General features: G+C 39.3%; 1 protein-coding gene across 4 annotated transcripts in view; it reads right to left on the reverse strand.

The window, feature by feature from the left end:
* The window catches only part of ZFAND6 (zinc finger, AN1-type domain 6), a 31,192-nt gene extending 6,350 nt beyond the window's left edge, over positions 1 to 24,842 (reverse strand). Inside the window, exons 1-4 of one of the 4 annotated variants that reach the window (XM_010288008.1) lie at positions 24,769 to 24,842; positions 6,122 to 6,291; positions 4,577 to 4,688; positions 2,331 to 2,431 (exon numbers count right to left, since the gene is read on the reverse strand). In XM_010288008.1, the coding sequence (XP_010286310.1) occupies positions 2,331 to 2,431; positions 4,577 to 4,688; positions 6,122 to 6,272 (364 nt within the window). In that variant the 5' untranslated portion in view covers positions 6,273 to 6,291; positions 24,769 to 24,842. Of the gene's footprint in view, positions 1 to 2,330; positions 2,432 to 4,576; positions 4,689 to 6,117; positions 6,292 to 24,768 lie in introns of those variants that run through there. The other 3 variants (XM_010288010.1, XM_010288011.1, XM_010288009.1) reach the window with 3 other exon arrangements.
* Positions 24,843 to 24,867: the final 25 nt, after the last annotated feature.

Here is a 24,867-nt window from a genome sequence, read left to right on the forward strand (position 1 = left end):
TTAGTATCCACAGTTGTAACAATTCAATGAAATTCACTTAGCAGCCATTATAAGCTGCTTTCTTTACAAACTTACACTTTCACAGCAAAATACTTGAAAACTAGAAACACTATTATTTCCATGATTTTCAGTTAAAGGGTAGCACAGAAGCAACTCCAGAAAGTGAGGCTGACTCTGCCACAGTGAGTTATAAATAGGGATTGTAATTTAAAACTGCAATTACATGATGGTAGTGTTCTTAGTTTAGAAATCACTATGGTACAAAGAAAAGGACACAGCTCAGTACTCTAAACACCTGATAAAGGTTGATTCTTGAAATACATACTGCAAAATGTGAATACACCCCTGAAATCAAAGATTCTAGTTGAGAAACCTATCTTATCTTCTCATAGGGAGGATTAGCTTTAAAGGTGGAAAATTAGAAGGAGCATAAATTCATCCAAATGTGTACGAGGAGAGACATTCCTCTGAAAACTTGCTGGGAAAAGTCTTTTCACAGGCCCAAGTCACCTCACAGTACAACCATCAAAGATTATTTTAAAATAAAGCACTCCTTCCACCTCCCAGTGAAAAGACAGTAGATGCTGCAAACCTAGAGTTTCAACTCACAGCTAAGCCAAGCAAGTAAGATACATATGTAAACAGAGAGACTAATTCAGGCACGGGATGGAAGATGAAGAATCATGAGACTAACAGGAAGAAGAAAAAAAAAACATAGCAGGATCAGCTTACAGAAGTTACCTTTATATTCTCTGATATAGGCCACATCCATACTAGCGTAAACCTGCAGTGCAATATTTCTGTGCCTGATCGACATGTTCTACTTCTGAGGTTCCCAGAAGGTGATGTACCTGCATGGGAGCTGCATTACAACTGGTGTGCAGCACATCCCAGGCTGCCCATACTGCAGAACGTGTATGAAAGGAGAGCCACAGCTGTATTACTCAGAGCTACATCAACTAAAAGTCTAGCTTTCAAACCTACCTCTGCTGTGCAAATACACAGAACTTGAGAAACATAAGCCTTTTCAGCACTTGCTCTTCTCTCAAGCTAGGTAAGGCCAGACATCATTGATCAGTATTAAGAACACACCTTACGTGCCCTGTCAAAACTGAGGCCACAAGAGCTCTCAGCTCCAAGAAAACTAACTAAATAGCAGGTATTAGAACATGTCTAGAATATATATTTTTAAGAGTAAACATGTTTCTAATAACTGACAATCACCACTAAAACATACTCTTCGAGTCTTACAGCTACTGTTTGTGTGACCAAGGAGGTGGCCTTACTCAGCATAATAGCTGAATAATAACTCTTCCACCCTACAAAAAGGGAGAGCTCAGGTTTAGAAAAGTATCTGAAAAGCAGGACTTTGATACCAGAGGTACAATGAAAGAACTTATATTTAGCATCTTTAAGAGGAATTGCACATTGTATCTGTCGAAAACCCAAACTCTTATCTTTAGACTGGTCTACAGAAACATAATTCTACCCACTGAAGTCTTAGCTGTGTCAGAAGTAAAGGCAGAATACATACTGACTTACCTTTAAATACCTTTTATAATGTCTATTGATTACAAGTCTGAGCAAATTTTGTATACTATCTGGCATTTTTGCATTTTCCTAAGAAATACTACTAAAAACTCTTTAGTTTTAAGCTCTGCAAGCCTGCACAGAAAAAGAAAAAAAAAAAATCAAAGAGGGGAAAAAAAAACCCCTTTAAATTGTACCAGCAATAAGGATTTTAGGTCAATATTGTTAAAAGCACCCACTCAACCATTTTTCCTCAAGCAACCAGAGTTTGTGGTTTGGTAATTTTATATTTGATAAAGTCAATTTCAGTGAGTCAAAATATCACACCACTACATTTCATAGGTAAAAGGTTTTTTTAATAGGTGTTTCATGTTTATGCCAGATACTAACACTGCTCCTGTAACAGCTAAGTCATAACACCCTCTATCACAACTATGCTCATAAAATTCTGTGATATTTGCTGCAAATGACTACTCTGAGAAGTAACAGATACTCAAAACTCTACTTATGTGTAATAGTTGTGGCATAAAGACAGAACAGTAGATTGATTTACAATGTGCATTTCCAACTCCAATTAACACACTTGTTATGGCAGATATTGAAATCACCAGTTAAACATAGAAGTTTTCAGTTTAAGAGTTGCCTTTTAAGAAAAGAAGGTTTATCCCTATTTTGCCTTCTGATTTCACAGAATATTTGGGTTTGAGAATAAGCCATCTCTTGAACAAGAATATATTAAGAACAGTCAAGGTTTTAGAAACATTATTCATAAGTTCTGCCTCTGAAAACTAGGCACTGACCTTGCAAATCTTCTGTCTCAGGTACTGTTTTGTCCACAGCCGTACTATCCGGTTGGGATGACGCTACAGATTCTGTTAAAAGTGACTGACTTGACGCAGGGCTGGGGGGGGTGGAAAAAAAGTTATGATTTTTATGAGGTATGTCCATGTGCTACAGAGCATTCCTGAAAGAAATAGATTGGAGTTTGTCTCGATGAAAAAGCATGCCAAAACTTTTCACTCTGAAGTTGTTTCTGTAACCATTTCAAAACATCACAGTGTCTAAGAATATTGGACAATCTGAACTAATGAAAAAGTTAAACATTTTTGCATTCATATTGAATGCAATAAGCAAGTTCAACTATAAAATGGGAAGAAATATTTTGTGGTAGTTTGGGATATCATCCTTCCACACAGAAGCAACAATGCAACATTCAACATGCCAGGATTTTTTGTAACGTTAAGTCAGCAAGATAATTGTAGAGGAGCTACTTTTGCTGTTCTAGTGATACAAACAAGAAAATTGCAGCATGTCAATGCTTCCAGTAATAAAGCATCTGCACAGCTGTACACAGAACCCCTTAGATTTCTGCACTGTAAAGCAGTGCTGACCAAACTTTCCAACCCTGTCAGCCACACTGCTAAAAATCACAGCATGGCTGAACACTCAGATGAATACCCCAGACAGTTATGGGAGAGAGACTCAATACTAGCAGTCCCTCACAGCCAAACTGCTCATCCAGCAGCTCTACTATGGAACAAAACAGAGCTGAAGTCCCAAGCGAGAGGTAGCACTACCCCATTTGCCCAATTTGTTTCTCTCTTTCCATTTTAAGGAATCTCAGAAATTGGATTACCCAGCAGCCCACGAACCAGCAAAGCCCTACCCGTAGTCCGTGACACAACCAGGGCATCTGAAACACAATTTTAATTGCCAAGAATTGCATGTAGGCCTCAAACTGCAGGTTTGGTCACCTACAAAAGGGCATTGCCAATTTACTAGATGTTTCCTCAGAGTATCATAACTCTGAGGTATTACCAGAGACCAAAGTTGAATCCCGGCTTTATTATGGAAAAAAAAATTTTTTTTTTCAAGTGCAAGTCTAAGCAACCATCCACTCATCTCTCCTGTAACCAGTAAGCAAGCTGGTGATCAGAGATACTTTTTCTCTCTTTCATGGTATTATAAAGGTTGTGTGAGAAAACAAACCCAAGGTACTGTAATTGGTTCACCTCTGTGCATTGACCTGGATGATTTTTTTTTTCCTTCACATACCAGAAGAGTTGTATCAGGGCAAGATATATATTTTCTATCCCAATTAGAAATCCCAGAATGGAAAGGCCAAATATAGCATCAAGCATGGCACCTAGCTCTCAGTTCATAGGCAGAATCTAAGCATGAGATAACACCTCCTATAAAAAGCTAAGGAGCAGAAAACACAGTCTGAACAGAATCAGCCAACAATAACTGATGAACTCACCCTCAGCCTGTGTTTTACTACATTCTGATTTTTAAAGGAAAGTTAGAATGAATATTACTGCAAGTAGCTTCCACAGTACAACACACTAACATTTTTCACTCAAAAAATTTCCGAAGCACTTAAGTCACTGTTAGTTGTGTCATTCTAACCTGAAATGCAGCCACTAAATATAAACAAATATTTAGCTTTTACAAATGGAGAGCACTTAGTAAGTCTGAGTGATTTACAAGAGGACATTAGGTCTCCTTGAACAAACCAGTTGGAAATTACTTGTTTAATAAAAAATCAGTTCAGTGGCACAACTTGTACTAAGATTCAGATACCTTTCCCCCGTTCTAGTACGCTCCACTTTTTGCAAAGCCACTAGTTTGTTAACACATTATCATACATTTATTTATGAGAGTGCTAGTAAAGAGCTTTCTGCCATTTTACAAAATCCTCAAATTTGTAAAATGGAAAGGGCTCTCTTTTGGTAAATGTACAACCAACCACACGTTGTGAAGTCAGAAGACTAGCCAGATAAATCTCTGTAAAACAACGTGAAGCTGGCAATGCTTCTATTTGAGGCTAAATTCTAAAGATGAATTTGCATTTGAATGCAAGACGTAGCTAACAGACCAGCTACTATTTACTGTGAGACCCCACGCTTTAAAGTTAGCAGTTAAATCTTACATGTTTTCCTAATCCAGGTCCTAGCATTTAGTTATGCAGTTATCAGTACTCTTCATTTAGTCATCTTGATACAGATTTTTACTTAACACAGAACTACAGACAGGAACAGTTTACCTTGGCTGCATAGATGGAGTCGATGTAGAATCTAAAGTTGACTGAGTTTCCTGGGTGCTGCCTTCTGTGCACTGAACCGGTAAGGACTCAGTTATACTACTGACAGAAGTTGCTGGAAGGAAAACACTAATGTAAAATGTGTAACATTACTTCCTGGGATTACAAAAGTTATACAATGCAATTATTCTTTGACACCCATGACACCAGGAAAATAATTGAATTTTAGCCTAAATCATAATGAAACTTAGTTTTACAAAAAGTAGTTATGGCCATATTTTGATCACGTTCCAGTCCCAGGCCCCCAGAAGTTACATAGCACACAATTTTGAAGCTGGAACTTTAGAGTATCTTCTGCTAATTAAAGCATCTACAAACAGCTTTCTTGGCATAAATGGCAGTATTCTGACATAAGCTTGGTTCTTGTTTAAAAAAAACAAGACGGATCTGTGAGAAACAGTAGTGTAGCATTCTAATGCCAACTTAGGATCCACTTTGAAGTAGTCCACCTACTTCAATTTTAAAAGTCAAGTTAATATTAAGGAGGAAACTCTTCAAAAGTGCACCATGAGATTCCTTGCTGTCAGTAGTCAGCCAAGGCAGAAGATACATTTTAGAAGCTCCAGGGAAGCACTCCCTAACCCTCCTTCCCCCAGCAGAAGATGCTGAAGTTGAAAACTTTGATGCATACAGAGCAAAGAAAGGGTTCCTCTTTCTGAGGGCACTCTTTGAAGTTGTCCACCTAGACCCCCAGATTTCAATGGAAGCTATTGCTTCAATTTTAAAAGTCAAGTTAATATTAAGGAGGAAACTCTTCAAAAGTGCACCATGAGATTCCTTGCTGTCAGTAGTCAGCCAAGGCAGAAGATACATTTTAGAAGCTCCAGGGAAGCACTCCCTAACCCTCCTTCCCCCAGCAGAAGATGCTGAAGTTGAAAACTTTGATGCATACAGAGCAAAGAAAGGGTTCCTCTTTCTGAGGGCACTACCATTAATTTAAAGGAGGAAGAACCCTCTATCTTTTTCTAGAGAGTGAATGTAGGAAGACAGCACTTATTTCAACGGGAAATCTGCTTTGCAGGAAAGACCACAGTACATGGGGGCAAGTGGGCCAAAAAGAACAAAAAGTATCTCTCTCTGAAATTAGGAGACACTGTTCTTAAGAAGTGTCTACAGGTTAATCCTTCAGCATCAGCCTGCAGAAATTAAATGCCTGTATTGTAAATGCTTTTTACAAACATTCTCCAACCTAAATGTTACCTTTACTGTCAGTAATTTCAGGAAAAATATGTTGGTATAGTATTTTTTTCTGCACTTTTGTATCTTCAAACTGGAAACACTCAGATTAATACAAAAGGTATTAGCGAGATTAATCACAGCACAATTATAATATAAGCATTTCATCCAAGCTCATTCCATAAGGTAAGATACTCGAATAAAATGGTTTGCACTACTGCTTCTATACTTTTAGCATTTGGACACGACCAGGAAGCAAGTTGCTATTATGTCACCAAGCTGTTCAAACAGACGTATGTTAGCATTACTTACCAGGAGGGCTAATTCTACCGTTACTGTTCTGCCGCTGAAGATGTTCTTTGTAGCACACTGAACACATGCCATTTGTACGAGGATTCCCATAAAATCCGCAACCAGTGGAACAAAGCATAGGCACTTGGCTACGGTTAGTTTCTTGAGCCATTTTCCCTTCTTCTATAAACCTGAAATTGATACATACAACCCAGCATTTAGAGGTCTGAGAATACCCTTCTTTAACAGTTGACATTTCAAAATCTGGAGTTTCCTATAGCTCAGCAAAAAGATCTTCTAGAAAAGACGCCTTGGGCATAACTCAGTGCCCTTTCCTAAAAAGTCTATAAAGTCTGCCCAATAATACAAATATAGCCATATGTATGCTTTGCATGACCCATATATACAGACCCTTCCAGCCCCACCATTTTATGATTAATATATAGCCCACAAAGAGGTGTTATTTTAGAAAATATTGCAAGTATTACTGCTTCTAGCAGTAAGTTAAGGGGAGGGCGACATCTGTGCTGAACTCTTCTTGAAACCTGAACACCTGATACTGTGAATGAGAACTGTAAAATGAAAGACAAGCACAGCAATACATGCTGACTTATTGCATAATAACGATAATTGAGAATAGTCACATGAATTCGCAAGTTACTGTTTAGTCACCATGTCATTAGTGAAAGACAACACAACGCCTTACCACAAAACCCATATTATGATTTTTCACATGCAAAAAGAAAAATCACCCTTTCAGTCAAAAATAGTAGACTACATACACATACCTCCTATATATCAATTTCATATGAAAATATACTAAAGTGAGCAGCAAGAAATAAGCATCAGGGCAACTCATAAAACACCTTTAGATTTTGTTTTCAGAAACTGTAATAACTTGTATTTTTCATCCCCAGTTTGTAAAAATATGTAAACCTTCTTAATACAAGAAAATGACAACAAATGACCATTTTCAACAGTGTTCTGAGCCTTGTAAGTATTCTCAAATGTTCTAGCTTGTAAATCACTTACTGACATCCATCACTCAAGTGAGATAAAATTAATTTTCCATTTTTTGCCCCCTCCAATATATTCTTGCCTTTCTTTCTATCAGTTTTGAAAGAAAAAAAACCCTTCTCTTTAAGAAACGAAGTATCTCAAGGTATCATTTATTTAATTCATTCAAGATCGACTTAGGTCTACCATTTTATACTTCCTGATTAAAAGTTAGTCATGAATAATTTTAATTCTTGCAAGTCAAACCAAAAGATAAGCAATATTACTAAAAAAAAAAATCCATCTTTCATGTAACATCAGTATGTATTTCAAAAGCAAAGAAAAGAAAATCCAGAGGGGAAGGGGTTTCAAGATGTTTGAATACTTCACCAACTGCCAAGTTAAAAAACTAGATTAAACCACAGTATGAAGTACACCAGGGTAAAAAGATTTCCTTTTACACAAGATGTATTTGAAGCCAAACACAAACAAGTACCCCATTATTTTGTTTTTAGACAAATATCCTCATCTCTTCTCACACCCACATCCATTGCATTTTGATTTCCCCAAAGCATATAAAATTGATACCTCAAAAGCAACCTCTTGATAGCAAAGTTAACAGCAACACAGAAACAACAGTCAAGTCTTCCGTTCACAGCAATAAGCTACTCTACGGATGAGAAAGCATTCAAGGTATAAGACAAGGAAGATGTACAGGCAGGAAGACAAAAATAAAAACTCTCTGATAGTATCTTATTCAGCTTCAACCTTCAACAATTAAGCTTATTTCAGCAGTTTAACTGCACTCCCCCACCCCAATATAGAAGCATTTGCTTTTGACATACAAAGCCCCCATTGACCTCAAACGACAGCTAAATTTGATTTTGCTGAAGTACTGTACTTGTAGCTGAAAGAGCACTTTCATTCCTGCCTTTCTCCAGACAGCCCTTTAGAATGAAAATGTAAGTAGCGCATGTGGGAATTCAATTCTTATGCTGGGTCCAACATTCAGCAAAGCCATTTCAGGAGAGTGTAAATGAACACGAGTTTTCTGTGATTTGGTAATTCAAAGGAATTTAAAGATGAAACCTTATGCAAGTCACTCTTGGCATAGAGTGTTTAAGATTGAAAGACTAATTAAAAAAAACACTTTGGACAGAGTATTTCAAGGGCTAATAGAGACTCAATGTCACAATACAAGTATTAATCCTTTTAATTTTAGACAGCAGCACATTAAAAAGAACCCCACTACACTAACTTTCAAAATTTACCATGATTGCCTTTCTGTTCAACAGTTAGCTTCAAGCAGCACACACAAACTCAGTAACAGCACCAGTTACTGGTAATTTGCTTATTTCCCCCAATACAATCGTTGCTGAAAGGATCAGGTGCTAATGCAATCACAGCATAACAATTTCTAACATGTACATAAAAAAAAGCCTGCTTCAATTCAATAAACAAATTGTGAAAGGCGCACAAAGATGCCCAGAAGAAAAACAAGAAAAGCTGGACTGAGTTCCAGCTAAGCCAGTTCCCGAGTTCATTAACCAATGGATGCTGCCACCAGCTGAAGCACACCACTGGCATGAGGCTCCAGAACACTTAAATCTCCAAGGGGAAGTGCCAGGGATTCTTCTGAAGAGTTTTATTAAAAGCCACAGGAAGCGGAAGAGCCTTCATTGGTTGCTAATATTTGGGGAATAAAATGGAGAAGAGATAGGATCAAACTGAAGCAATGTTATGAAGTCAAACAAGAAAGAAGCTGAACCAATACAATAGCATGTTACATTCAGAAGGGGGCAATCACATACAATCCCCCCCACCAGCTCCAGTGCTCAGCTGGACTCTCATCAACCCAATTAGTTCCCTGAGCCACCAAAAAAACCCACCAGAAAAAAAAAGGGGCCATCACCACCACAGAACATTTTCTGACAGTTCAGTGAGCGCAATCAGTTCACACATACACAAAAAAAGAAAAAACAAAAAGAAAAAAGCACAACACACAGGGGAAAAACTCTGGAACCGATGCGAGGGATGACATGTGACCAGGAGGGACAACACACATTTTCGCAGCCTGTAAGCTGCTGAGATGGTTGAACTGATCTATCTGAACCCTAAAGCCACAGAATGCCAAACCAGTATAATAAGCTCTTGCTCCCCAGCTTCTCACTCCCTCTCCCATACTGTTCCCTCCCTCTCAGTGCTCACATGCACCAAAATGAATCAAGGAAGTGATCAAACTTAGAAAACCAACCACTCCATCTTTTGCTAATTAGATTTAATATAGACTGATTTCTGAGCTTGTGTTTGTCACGTGTGCTGTTTAGGCACGAGACAGGATCTAGCTAAAGACACGTGTGGAACCACTTGTTTCAGCAGCAGAGCAGGCTTAAAGCATTTGGAGAACCACTAGCCAAAAACAGGCATTGAAAATATAAGGGAACAGAGATCCAAGTGCTGGCAGTTCCTGCCACTGCACTTCAGACGTGCCTCTCCTGTACACATCCACTACTGCAGGAGGGCAAAGGCCCAGATGACACAGCACTGGGCCTCAGGGACTCTTCCTCCTCACCGCTCGGGCAGGAGTCAAACAGCCACAAGCAGAGCAGCCGGACTCTGTCCCCATCTCTGCAAACATGGACAGCAAGAGACCATTGAACAGATGTTTTGGGGGAGGGAAGATCTCCCCTCACCACAGTTCTTGGCTCAGCTTCAGATAATTTTTGTTTCAAAACTGTCCATAATTCCTCACGCAGGAAGATCCATAGTATCACCCAGCCCAACCATCACATAAGCCAGTAATGGTGGGCTGTCACTGAAATGACAGTCTTGGAAGCGCTGTGAAAGGGGTGAGCCTGCTCCCACAGCCCTGGCCCCTTCTGCTCACCCCCATCCCTTCCTCACATCAGATCAGTTCATCCATCTGATGGAAAACACAGGAATATTTACTCTGGTGGACTGGAGAGCTTGCTGATCTGACAGAAGATCAACTCTAGAGAACTGACATACAGTGCAAAGGGAATGACAAGGTTAAAAATAGGACAACCTTTTCTAGGGACAGCTAGCCCTAGCTGAGCATCAAGCCTACTGTAAAATATATCCCAAGTTCATACTCTATCCATAGTTTCAAAACTGGTCTCCTAGCTTGGCTTCAGCACAAAACTTGAAGCAACTTCATAGATGAAGTGACAGCAAGGTCTTGGGATCAACGTGGCTACATGTATGTCCTGCTCGGTTTGAGATGTCACAAAACAAGCGTAGAGTTTGTAAAGCTGCTGGAAATACCTCTGTGCTCTGCCTGTTCTCCCTGAGCTGTGCTTACACAATGTTTATAGGGTCATCCTGTTAGTCTGAATGCAGAATTGATTAGTCTTAAAGAAAAAAAAAAACCTCTTTAGAATATTTTAAGCATGTTCCCTGCTTTGCTGTACAATATAGTTGTATAACCAGTAGTACAAGCTCTAACAAGAAGGAAGCGCACTAGAGGGAAAGGCAAGAGCCTTAAACAACCCCACTCAACACAAGCCCGGAACAACCACTTTGTTGAAGATTATGGAATAAACAGCCTCTTTTTGTATTACCTAAAAATTGCTAAACTTAAGCCAAACTTACCTCTGATAATTTTCTTCTCAAAAATATTTATTGCCACAAGAAGTATGGTAGCACAGAGCTGGGCAGGCTAAGTCCTCTTCCTACAAACTCGCTGCTTAAAAGTGTACCCTTTCCTGTTACTCCTGTCATACACACACAACTTCATGCATCTTTAAGACCTGCATACTGCTGCTGCTACTGGTCCTACCATTCCCCCTGCACCAGTGCACATCCTCAGAGAGTAAATTATTCTCTGTACCACGCAAAACCCACAATATATCACATAACAGACATTCCCAATTATAAAATGTATAGAGCTAGAGCTGTAGAAACACTCAAGCAGGGTAAGTCTTTTGGACATCAGGTTCTCTGGGAAAAGAGACACCTCTTCAATACTCTGCAAAGCAAGTAACAAAATACTTGTGTATACCCATTCCCCACAGAGCAGGCACCTTGATACTGGTCTTCCCCCTCCTTTTTCCTTTTAATTAAAATGTTTATATGCTACTAGTTTCAAAAAACTGATACCCTAGCTTTATAGGCTTCAAATGTTAATCAGTAAGATCAGAGAGCGCAGCATTTAGCAGGATTAAACACACAAGGTTTAGGAATAATCTCTTTCTCCCCTCCTGCCCCGCCAAGGGAAAAAAATAAATCCCACACAGAAGCCAGCCTTCCCTTCATCTGTCTTCCCCAAAGAAAAAGGTCTCGAATTCTAATTGTCCTCATACTTCAAGTTGTTGCAGGGAAAGTGAGCAAATCCTCACATCCACTACCCCAGCTGAAGTATAGTGTTGTGTTCTGCAAACACTCATAAAATTTGTGACTGGTATGGGAAGGATCCTTCCCAAACGCAAACAGACCACCCAAACAGCATTCCGCTTCAGTCGCAGTACCAAACTGGACACAGTTTGAACCATACTGATGCCAGCTTTGAAAATGCTTCTCAAAGAGAGAGCAGAGCATTTAGTATAAGCTACTCTCTTCTCTATCAAAGATCAATGCACTGACAGATTTCAGCTGACACTCACCTCAAAGGATGAATCCAATTTTTAATAACTGATTAGAATATTCCTTTCTCTATCATAATCACCTTTATAATTAAGCAGATCAGCACAGATTTAAGTAGCACCAGTACTCATGGACATTTTCCCTTTGCACTAAGGAAGCAAGGAATAATCTGCGAAAATGGTAATTTGTGCTGCTGAAACATATAAAGCTTCATCCCAGGCACAAATAAAAGCAAGATATGAAGTCGCGTAGCCAAAGCTACATTTCATTTTAGAGCATGCACTGGTATGGATATCCGACATGACCTGTATCACCGTATGAAAAGGCATGTTGGTACAAAAAACAATAGATAGGAAATGCATTCCTCTACAGGCTTATCAAAACAAATGGCAAATAAAGGGCTAAGAGCAAAGCTCTGTTGAATCCTGCTGCAGAAGCTACCAAAGCACTGGCTGTGTTCAAGGATACTGCTTCATAGTGGAGTTTGAAGAGACACAGCTGCTCAGGTGTCCTCCTGGAAGCAGGACACTACTTGGAGTATAAAGCACTAGACTCACAAATTAATAGCAAGTTACAGCATGGTCCTGTTTTCTTGTTACTCCGTTGCTCTGTCCCAAAAGGCCCCAATTTACATTCACTGAGAAGACATTTGTAGCTGCTTTAAGGCATTACCATGTCCCAACCACTTACTATGGAGCCAAGCAGAACTGGCAGATTTGAATAGGGGCCTCAGTCATTACAGCTCAGCCCTGCTTGCTGGCTGCAGTCAGACATGTCATTTCATCTACAGCTCACCCTGGCTAAAACACTACAGCTGGTTCAGATTTGCCAGCATAACTGCATGTGTAGCTACACTCTGACCCAGTTTCATCAGAATGCTTTGAGTTAAAAAAAGTGAATATGGTTAAGGACCAACTATGCAAGCAGATCTGTAGGAGCAGTGACCTCACTGTTCCTGTAGCAGCAGAACACACAGCAGCTGCATTTTTCAAAACACAGGAGTTATCCAACTTCCTCAGCACCAAGAGAATCCATGCATTTTAAAGCTTTCAATTCATGCCACTAGGCCTCCAGTTTTCTTCCTGCTCACAACTAAATGCAGTTTTAAGTTGCAGTTTGAACTATGGAAGTAGAATTTATATAATGACTTAATATTGAAAACAAAGTAGTCAAACTAGTGACCAAAGACTTACATAAGATGTTCTCTCAACTCACTTGAGAAGTCATCCAATATCTACTTACATTCCAGTCTATTCCTGTTGAACAGCTTTTTATTTTTGTTTCATGCATAGACTTATTTTAGGCTAAAATCAAGCACTTGTATTAGACACTCTTAGCAGAAACTCTACAAAAAGATGGACAGAATTACAGAAGTCTTTTCTTCACTTCTAATTCTAAGTAGTCAGCAAGTTTAAATCCTTCAGTGCAAGAATTAAAATATAAGTAAAATTGGATCCTCAGGAAAGCTCCATTCCCTGTACAGTGTAAATCCTGGATTTAAGACTGCAGAAAGACTGTGAAAGAATCACACTGGTGAAAAAAGAGCCACACATATGAAAGAAAGTACAATCAGAGGAGAGGCAGATGGACAGAAGAGAGAGTTCAGGTCTTAGCAAGGGAAGGAACATCAGCAACTTTAATAACTAATCTGAGCCAGAATATCATACTACAAATGTTACATCATTATACAACCCAGGAACACTTGGTATAGACAAAGCCTCTAGTGTTAAAGCATGTATATTGCTAACTACAGCTGTCTGCTCTTGTACTCAAGGTTACACAAGGAACATGAAAACATTTCACTACAATCTCTTCACTCATACTAGGCAAGAACAGAGACACACAAATTCTATACGGGTATCAAGATCACTGATAATAAGGATTCAGCTTTCTATGCCTGTCTGCATATGCTATTAATAGATGTTACTTTGAAACTGTAATTACTACTTGTGGCCACATTCAACCTGTGCAAAATACAGATTCCTAGAACCAAAGATTAACTGCTGTGAAACAGGGTACCTCAGAAACTCTCATTCACCTCATGCAAATGCAGTGACCACTTGAAGAATACAAACAAAATCCAGAACTATAAGCAAGTTTTTCTTATTTAATTTCCAAACTTTTTAGTATAGTCACCATACCAAATAAAGGGGCAATTCCATTAAGCTCACTACTCTACTACAGATTAATTCTAAAAAAAGTAACGAGCGATGTAACAGGTACATTTTATTAACTAGGAAGAGGAACCACATTTTATTTACATGGTATTTCGAACAGGCAGAGTACAGACAAAAGGAGTTTCATGAAAGTGCTGGAATTCCAGAAAGCTGCCACACAGAGCTACTGGCTTTCACTACATGATGGTGGGTTTTTTGCAGGAATGACCACTACTTTATGCTGGAGCATATGGCAACTGCTGTGGCACCAAGACGACTAAATGCAGCACTCTGTATAAAGCCTTCAAGAATTTTTCTCCTACCTGTCATGTATTTCAATCTGAGACTAAAGCAGCAAAATACAACTCAAGATGCCAAGGATTATCACAGTTAGTACATTTAAGCATGCACATTTGGACTTCTTAGTTGTTCAAAGCTAGCACTGCAGCACCACTTGAATTAGGCCCTTGCACATGACAGTATCCAAACTTTGTGAAAAATCAAGGAAACAAATTTTTTCTTCTCCGACTTTGAAAGCTTAATAGCCTCTTATTTACTTCTTACTCCCCAGCAGCACAATACACTTGTAGGCAACCCCAGTTAATCCAGGATACTCCAGCCCAGAGAAATATGTAGATGCTTTCAGAAAGAGCACCACTAGCATGTTCTAAGTTTCCATATCTTCAGTGATGACTATCAGAAAATCTAAGCTGACAAGCTGCCTTTTTGAAGAGGTCAACCTAAGTGCAAGAGGAAAAAAAACCACAACAAAAAAAAACTACCCAAAACACCCCCCCCGCCCCCAAACCCCCCCCCCCCCCCCCCCCCAAGTCACTTCTTGAGTTCAAGAGAAAAGACAGAAAATAACCCTTGGAGCTGGACATGCTTGTTTACAGCAAGACACAACAGGGACCTTCAGTAAAGATAACTAGTTAAACATTAAAAGCACCGAGAGCAACAGAGTAACTATAGTCATTCTGTATAAAGACAAGACAATTTCTGAGTGAATTACAGACCAAGAAAAGTGAAGATGAGAAAAGAGCATGTCACATGTTTCAGGAAGCTGTTTTTGTACTGGTACCTCTGGGAGAGTCATGGTCAGAGAAGTCCAAGAGGCATATCCGAGGAATTCCAAGAGGATACTGGCCAGCTGCCCCACTGGTCATGCTGTCCTACCCAAAGCACTATGTCCACACACAAGCCAGAGGAGAGACCAAGGCATTTTTCTCCCAAAATCTGAGGTTGTACTTACTCAGTTTAGCCTACCCAGATCACCCAAGATTTAAGGCTAGAGGCAGACAGGCTCAGCAGGTCCATTTTTGGAAGATGGCTGTCTCTATGACAAGACTGCTGCAAAAACCTTACATGAAGCTACACTTGTGATAGAACTACTAATAAAAGAGCAGTGCTTGCACTGGCGTCTCTGCTCAAGAGGAATAAAAATTCCGGAGTTACACCCATTACAAAAATCAAACCATTTCAGTAATTACTTGTCAGCAGTCTGCTATGTCAACTCGCACAAACCACAGTTTCCATCATGTGTAGCTGAACCGGTGTCGAGCTGTACTAGTTGCAGATACTGCTTGAGGAGTCCTTTTCTTTCTTCTAGAGTTTGTGCTATCTCATAGCTGTACTTCAGCATAAAGGTGCCTACACCAAAGACTGCAGGACTCTTCAAGTTGCTCTCCGTATTTCTACAGAGTCCTGTAAATTTAGAGTTTACTTGAAATCTGTCAAATTAGAAATGCCTTCTTTTACAATGCTCTACAAAAAAGAAAGCTACTCTGAAACAGACAAGACAAGGCTATGTTCTGCTTTCTTTGGCATCATATATTGAAGTCAACCATTTCAGAAATCAGAGGTTGTGTAAAATTAGAATCAGGAGATTCTAAAATTCTCTACATTCCCTTAAGATACCAGACCAAAGTTTAAGGGTTGCAGGAGGACAATGCTATGAACTAACTTTGATGCTGTATTTTAAAACAGGTTTGGTTTCACAAACTGATAAAAAATAATCTGTAAGAAGGATTCAAACACTTACAAGATTACCCATATGATTACTGAAAGAATAGATACAGATTCAGTAATCGCTGCTTTTGAGCTTCAGTGAATAAGTAATCTTCTCTCAATACAGCATAAGTTTCACTTATTTTAAGCATATCAAACCCAGAAGAGATAAAAGCCGCTTTAACACGGGTTCCCAAAATAAACAGCTTCTTGTTAACAAAACACCTGTTGCTGAGAACTGACAGTAAGCACAAAATATATAATTTGCTTTTGTAAACAGCATTGTGTAGAATTTTAATTAGCTTATAATGCTACAGTTCTACATGAGCCTAATGCTAAGGGAGGTCCTGCTCTAATATCAGGGTTTCTAGCTGTTAATAAATAAAACGATCATCATCATCATTTCTGGCTAGCGCATCTTGAATTCAACTTAACTTCCAAGAACATTATGATTATCATGCATGATGTGTTGCTCTATGTCTAATTTAAGTGTTCAAAATTATACAATACCCTTACTGTGGTTTGATAGGGAACTCAACCTAAAGCTAAAGTCTGACCAAATGAAGAGGGTATTTAGGGACAAGTTTTCAGCAGAAGAGGTATAAGTATGACATTCCCCTGTGGCAAAGCTGCATTCCTCATCTTTTGCAACACACTTAAATTTAGCCACGGGACTCAAAGGTGCTACTTTGTCTTAACCCTAATGCTATTCTAAGGGGTTTTGTTGGTTGTTGGTGTTTTTTTGTTTTGTTGGGGGGTTTTTTTCCCCTAATTGTCATTTCAATCACTGGGGAAGCCAGCTTACATGTTCCCAAACAAGTTACTGGATGTCTAAATATTAAAATCTATCACTGTGCACAAAGCATAGGAAAGTATTAAACAGTTCATAAGCAGCCATCATGGGCAACTGGTATTTATCTAACACTTAATATACTGCCAAGGTTCACTGAAGATATGAAGATACCAACTCACTGCTCACAATGTGAAGTTTTGCATCTTTCCTTAGTTCCCTCTGAACTGTCACCTTACACTGCCTGAAACACTGCAACACGTAAATGCCCAAATACAACATCATGATACAGCTGATTTGGGGCTTTAGATACTTCTGTCAAGAGTGTTACTGGGCCAGGAACTGATCTGCCTCGAAGCCTTCGGTCTTCAAAAGCTTGGATAGGTTCCTGTATCTGGTTTATGGTGAAGTTCTACAGCTCTGTGCCAGAAGAGTCAAGATTAACAGTGCGCTGGCAGAAGGAATGTGAAACTACTTAGTATCAAAGCTGAACTCTAATGCATAGCCTCACTCATAGTATAAGCCAAGGAAAAATGCATGCACCACCAAGAGGTCAGAGCAAGAATTAAGAAAGAGTTGCCTTGTGCCAGCCTTATCCAAGATAGTGTCAGGTTAATAGATAATGGGCTAAGGAATGATGAGAAATTTGCAGAGTGTAAGGCACTCTCCTTTCTGAAGGTTTCCAAAACTACACCACTTGCTCAGATGGAGAGGTCATTACACTGTTTAGGAAAAGCTTAACAACTATTGGAAGAAACTTGACTGAGGATAACTGGCATTTTTCCCACCGCCATCATGGAAGGCAAAATGGGGGGGGGGGTATATTTCTTTCCTAAGCCCATACAGAACAGACTGCATGCATTTCAGTTTCTCAACTGATGAGAAAGCCGGAACTGACAGCTTTTGAGTAAAAGTCAGCATTGCAAACGTTGTGCTTTAATCACTAGGGCATCCTTTCTACCTACTAATACTCCAGGTACAACTCTGTAAACTGCCTTTCTGATAACCAAGTTTGCTATTCATTCTGTTTTCAGACAAGATTCAGCTATGTGAGCATGCATTTCTAGTACAATGTCTCCCCCCACTTACTGTCCAGAACACTTAGATCAGCAAGTTAAGAGCACAATAGCCTAAAAATAGCATGGCTGGATGCCACTGTCTCCCCATTTATTACGATGGTACCTTTGTACAGAGTTCTTTCTACAATTCTACATAGAAAAATACAGCCATAAATGGCTTTAAGGGAGGGACTTGCATCCAAAAGGGCCAAGCTGTTAAGTAGTGCCATGGGATTCCCCTTTTTCCTCAATCCACATAAACAGAAACTTGCATTTTTAGAAGCATTTTGAACAATAACTCTTTAAGTTCATCTGACTTCTCTTTTTATCCTCTTGCCATAATGATTGTATTCTGCCAGAGAACAGATTGACACGACAGAGTAACAGCACTTTCTAGAGAAAGGAAAATTCATGATATAAAGGAGAAGTAGACAAACATAGAAAATGCAAGCCAGATCTCTCTCCAATTATTTTGCTTGGCATATTAGAGTCTGTATCGCACTTTAGAATGGATTTTGCTCACAAGTTATTGAACCTCAACTGTCAGCAAGGTGTGGCTCTATCATGATGCTCATTCCCTTTCATTGGCATATTAAAGTCTGTATCGCACTTTAGAATGGATGAAGAGGGAACAAAATCTGCTCACAAGTTATTGAACCTCAACTGTCAGCAAGGTGTGGCTCTATCATGATGCTCATTCCCTTTCATTCACAGAGGCCAATGGGGCTTCTATCAGGAAACAATGGAAAGAGAACACAGTATTTTTATGATGGTATAAGGTCAGAAACAAGAGCAAGACCAGTGCTCTTCAGCTTAGCCTAAAGATGCATTCACAGTCACCACAGCTTCAGTTGCTGCACTACAGTAGGCTAATTCCACAATTACCATGTCCTCACTATAGCTTGAAAAACAAAAGCTCAATGCCCCGTCTCCCAGAAACCTTTTCTGTCTTGCACTCTTCTTATGAGTACAAAAGAACCCACACTACTGTTGAAGAATATTTGTATCCCTTACATTAAAAATAATTAATTTTAACGCATAATCCTGTGTTTCAAGAGAAGACCTTCCCATTTTAACAAATAACTTGATGCTGTGTAAGTAAACCCAGCAACACTGCAACACACATTTTACACTGTACGTGACACCCTGTGTAAGTTCACCAGATAGAGCTATTAGGCCATACAAAGAAGTTTCAATAAATTCTTCATCTCGGGCCTTGACAGTCTGAGAAATTAAGGTGTCAGAGCTGCGACAAGGACAAGAGATATTCCTCAGAGCAGACTGACATTTCAAGCATTCTGACTGCGCAGTGGGGATCTGAGGTAGAAGATGGAAGGATAAGTACGGAGCAACTAATCAGGGATTTATTTATATACAGAATGACTAGGTATAAAAACTTAAGACCATGGGTCACAGTCATGTTATGACTTTGCAGAATAACAAGCTAATTCTTGCCGTAAGAGAGACCATAGGCAACAGTAAAAAGTTTCACACACACCAAGTTAGAGAAAAACAAATGCAGGAAGACACCACAGGCAACTAAGTGACCAGAGTGTGACATTAAATTTTTTCGTTGTTATTTAAAAAAAAAAATTAAGCCAGTTAATTACCCCACTGCTACGCACAGGAGTTTTTAAATCGCAATCAAAGCATGAAGTCAAGTTTGACTAGACTTATTAGGAAGGCAAACAATCCATGCACAGCTGCCAGGCCAGTCCACAACAAATCAAATACTCCTTGATCTCAGTACTAGTCTCAGCCCCTGCATGGTTTGTCACACTCAGCTGACAATGTTTGTTATTTAACTAATAACATGCTTACCTTGACCTATTCTTACTAATGCTGCCTTCCTCCTCTCCCAGGATACTTTAAACAAACCCCATGAAAACATGCTGATATTCAAAACAATCCTATTGAGCAATTCTAAAGTCTCTTCCCTAAAAAATGTTCCCGGTAAGTCCTTCTGTATTGCCACAACTTTTTTTTTTTTTGCAAGTTAGTAATCAAATGTTTTTGATATCATAAACCACTAAAATAATTACTTTTCTAGTTTTTCACCAGGACAATAACATTTGTTTGATAACTAATTCTAATACCTACAAAATCACTTTATTCAAGAACTTAACACCAATATCCAATAGTATGTCATACTAGCATGATATTTTGGATAGCATAATCCCAACATAACAAGTCTGGTGAAGATCACTTAGCAAACTCTCCTGTATCAGCAACAAAAGCAACCTAGTGAGCTTCTTAACCGAATCTGAAGGAGCTAGGGAGGAAAAACCATCTCCAAACACTTCCGTTTAACACTCAAAACATAGTCACTTCTTTTGCCCCACCTTGATAATGGTGCAGATTCGAAAGCAAGGTCATTCTGTTGCACATAAAACATTCTGCTACATAACAATATTACATTGCATTAAAGCCTTGATTCTATATGATTACAGAAAAACACACCTTAAATTCATACAAGAGGTAGTAGAGAAAAAAATTTATCCTTCTTTTCAGTCTCGTATCACCCCTGCCACCCCATCCTCAAAACCAGCATGATTAATAACTCGTTAAATGTTTTCTTCTGACAATTTAACTCAAAGATAGTCTTTTGTATAAAAAGGCATGAACATGCCCAATTTAGGTACAGAAATTCTACATTTTTGCCTGCAGAATTAGTGGTTCTCTTGCCTGGCGCCTCCAAATATAACTTAAAACTTAAATGGAAAATATGCACTTTCCAATTCCAAATTTCCATGCAATATTCTGCTTTTATCAGCCCAATTATATTCAATGGCACACACACGAAAACTGTCTAGACACCTGCCTTGTTCAAGCTAATAGTGAAAACTTAAGTCCTTGTTTAAAAAAAAGAAAACAAACAAATCCAATGCAAAACATTGAAACAAGCTGAAAGCAACTCACTTCTCAGATATACTGTTGTTATGATCCCACTCCAATTCGGTTGTTAAGTTTGTATTTGTTCCCCTAATCCTTCACAAGGATATAAATGCATTAGCATCATGAATCACAGGACATACCAGTGCAGTGTTGCCTTAAACCCTGGGCTAGTTAAACTGTTCAGGTGGTTGGTTGGGCCTGCCAAGTCAGCCACACTGTTTATAGTTTAGTTCTCCAGATACAGTATTACTACGTTTCAGACTGACAAACACCATATCCTGAAGGTTAGAGTGCTGCGATACAAATATGTCCTGACAGGGCAGATGGCTGAGAAGGAGTGGTCTTCAGCGTAGAGATGGCTTCAGCTTCCACAAGATTGCTGAACCATTAAGTTAAAGGAAGAGCTGTGTGTTTAATAAAACCGCTGCTTAAAAAGGAGTTATTTTTAGGAAATACTTAAATGCAAGAGTTCATTTGTCTAAGTAATACTCAAAAGATTGTCTTAAGTTGATCTAAATGGAGCAGAAGAAGGATCAAGTTAGGATTTAATTCAGTTTATCTGTTAATGCATAATTTAATAGCCAAAAAAGTTACTTTTCAAATGAAAAAACCTCAGTTTCTGTCAACAACTGGAGAATGAGCAAGAAAACACAACTTGATCAAGGAGAAATGATTTTTACACTATCAAAGCTTTGTTTTTGCTAATCTCTATTTAGCTCAAAAGCCCTATAAACACAGTTGGAAGAAGGGATCTGTTAAAAATATATCACCCCACCCCTTCAATTAAGGGCTGAGAAGCTTATGACACATCTGAGACATCCAACAAGAACAGGGAAGAAGGACTTAATGTTCCTGATATTTCTAAAGGTAAAAAAGAATAACCAGGTTTAAAAATCCCAAACGTTTCATGCCTCTGTTAAATAGATTTTAAAGCAAGAACAGATCCAAGCTATTTTTGTTTCTTTGTAGGTCATGTGTAATTAACTGCTTATTTTCACAAAACCTTATTACAGTGTAAACATCACGGCCAGATCATCTGCCCCACCCAGACTGAGCTCCACACCACAGGAGGCCAACTATCTCTGCAGAGTCCCTGTATCTGCATGCAAGGGCTGTCCCTCCAGTGCCAATCTTCCCTGCAGCAGCACGCTGTAACGATCAACAGCTCCCGAGCTCACCCCTTCACCCTCTCTTTCCTAGAAACTGCAGGCAAACTCATTAATAGGCCTAACCCCACGTCTACAACTATGGGCAGATGTCCCTTTTTGGATAGGGTTGGAACTCTCCAAGATGACATTACTCCTTCTGCCTTGGGCACACAGCAATTAGCAGAAACGATCACTAAACCACTTGGGAAATGGGAGGAGGAAGAGGAGGGGAAAAAGAGCCAGCTGGGTTGGCTCGAGCCACTAATTTAAAACAATTTAAGCTAGTCTGGTTGACTTTGCCTCCAGTGCTCACACAACCCACTCTGCTGGAAGAGGGGCAGGAGGCCCTTGTGTGTAGCAGAGGGCACTCAAGCCGGGATCTGCAGCCCACGTCGCTGTAGGATGGACGTGTGCCCTCCCTATAGCTCCGGGCATATTTGACGAAGATCATCCCACGGGAGGTGCGCAGCCTTCTCCAAGTAGTGTTAAACAGAACCAGAGTTCAGGGTTACTATCCCAGCACATGGTGGTCCTCCTCCTCCAGGACACCGGGAAGTACCACCAGCAGTCAGCGGACCATAGAACACAGATCCCCTTTGCCTCATAAACAGGGGAGATAAAAATTTGGTCCTGCATTTTGTACACCAGTTTACAATCACTTTAAAAATCTCTTATTCACATCAGAGATGTATATTCCATGCTGGCACAAGAAGCAGACACATAAATCCCACAGCACACAACACATTCACAGTGTTTTAAGATCTGCAGATAGAGCATGGGCAGGAGAAGGTTTTATGAACATGAAGTGCTGGAACAACCAATTGTCATGCAGGGACAACACGGGTCCTGCCAGCGACAGCTTTGAATGCAGGCAAGAAACATTTGCTGTAGCCTGAATACAGAAGTTGTACAGCTGTGCCAGCAAAGTGGTATGTTTATCCTTTAGGGCAGATTTGCTTTCTACAAACAGCCTGCATTAGAATTGTATACAAGTGGTAAGAGAGTTGAGCATTTCACTTGTGTTGAATAAATCAGGAAAATTGGTCCCAGATAATACGTCTTTCCTAACTAAGTTGAGGGGCAGAGGGGACCCAAAAAGAATAGTTACTTAGTCATCAAGCAGTATAAACCAAGTTGCCTCATGTATTTTTTCCTGTTCTAAGCAAAACCAGCTTTTGGCTAAATGTAGTGTTTAATAGCACACAAATACTTAAGTTTGCTTCTTTTTGTTTAAGCAAGTCTAATACACATATTTATAAATTCATAGAAATTATAGCAAACTATACTATTCTCCTTGCCCTCACCTCAGACATCTGATCTAGCCACTCAGCCTAGGCCTAGAATCACTTCTAAGTTAAGAAATCAATCAAATCCAGGTATTTAAACATTTACGTATTCCAGTCTTACATATTCCCCTTGATACACGAGATCTGTCACAACTTTCATCTAAGAGACCACATATAGTCACTGCTCATTCTAAAGTGGTATTTCCAGGTTTTAAATAGAATCTAGAACATTAAAACATGCTATAAACAGATAAAAACAGACAGCAAGAGTGAATTAGTAAACCAGACCTATAAACCCCTGGAGCATGGCAAGATGCCAGTGTGTCAAGATACTCTTGACATATATAAAAGTAATCCATATCCAGCATTCTAGGAGAAAACAAAATGGCTCAACGGAAAACTGAAAGAGTGAGGTATACTTTAATAACCACACTTATTTACGTCCAGTAAAGGTCTAAGCAATTGCTTTCCACTGTCATTTAGAAGACTGTTGCTCAATTTTCACATCCATTCTTCTATCATCCAATCATACAAATCCCATCAAACTCATTAGACTCAACAAGTAGTATTGAGGCCATGAGTATTTCTTTCCAATTCCCAGGAGCAGCTGTATATAGACACAAGTGTTTTTATAAAAAACAGGAAATATTTAGGGAAGTAAGAAAATATATTCACCATTCTGAAAGCATTGTTCTGTACATGGCCCCATCTAACATACTCGTCAAAGATACAGAAAGGATGACAATTAAGTGAAAGTCTTCATTCTCGTTAGAAACCCCCTGCTTCCTGACTCGCCACTTCCTGCTCTCCTCCCTCTCCCATGCCACCCATGGCAAATCATACTTTTCCTGTTCTTGAAGATGCAGAAAGTGTCACTAAAAACACCATATATGATAAACCTGGTACAGAAACTGAAAATAATCTTCCCTTAAAGAAAACACCTGCTATCATCGGGCAATACAGGCTTCAAAAGATACTCTGACCAATTCCAAAGGAGAAAAAAAAAAATCTCCTCCCCCCTTTTTTATGGCTGGAAGGGTAGTAGCTGCAACACAGGACAATAACACTTAATTTTCCTGCCTGTGTTTGTAATCAGAGCTCTGAGAGATCCAGATATCCTGCAAAACTTATTTTTAAAAAAGGAGAAAAATTGCAATGATTTACATGTAGTTTTTACATATCTTTGTTCTAAATGCTAAAGACCTGCAAGACATTCATCTCATCAAGAACAAATATACAGACAACAGCACAGCAGTCTTCAGTGATACAACAAAAGACAATTTAAGACAAATGACTTAGAGGAAATGCTATCACTGAATAATCCCATAGCAGCTGTCATAATTAGTTAGCTCAAACCTCATCGGAATCAGAGAAGTTAGAGTTAAAATCGAGCTCTCTTCCTGTAACATTGTGTAACTCAAACAGCAGCATTATCCTCGCTATTTTGGAATTAAAATTTCTCCGTAAGAAGATGGAACGACTCGATCCTTCCACGTAAACACACCCGGTGCAAGCCAACAGATGACAAAAGAAACTCGGTCAAGTTTGAGCCTCTCAACACCTTATTTCCTGTCTAAAGAGCCCTTTTGTTCTGCTTCCCTGCATAAATGTTAATATTCTGCCATCATTAGAAAACGGAACAATGAAAAAAAGCCCCACGCACATGAACTTCACTGCCCCAGAGGGCGAAATAACGCCACACGACGCGATTAGAACCGGAAAATTCCTACCAACAAAATCTCCACAATTTTCTGTTTGCTTCACCCCAGATTAACTTCACTTGAAGCTGTACTTCGGCGCAACCTAGCCTGGACGCGAGGCCCCGCCTC

The sequence above is a fragment of the Phaethon lepturus genome, unplaced genomic scaffold (assembly GCF_000687285.1).
Source record: "Phaethon lepturus isolate BGI_N335 unplaced genomic scaffold, ASM68728v1 scaffold2935, whole genome shotgun sequence".
In the NCBI taxonomy this organism is placed as follows: Eukaryota; Metazoa; Chordata; class Aves; order Phaethontiformes; family Phaethontidae; genus Phaethon; species Phaethon lepturus.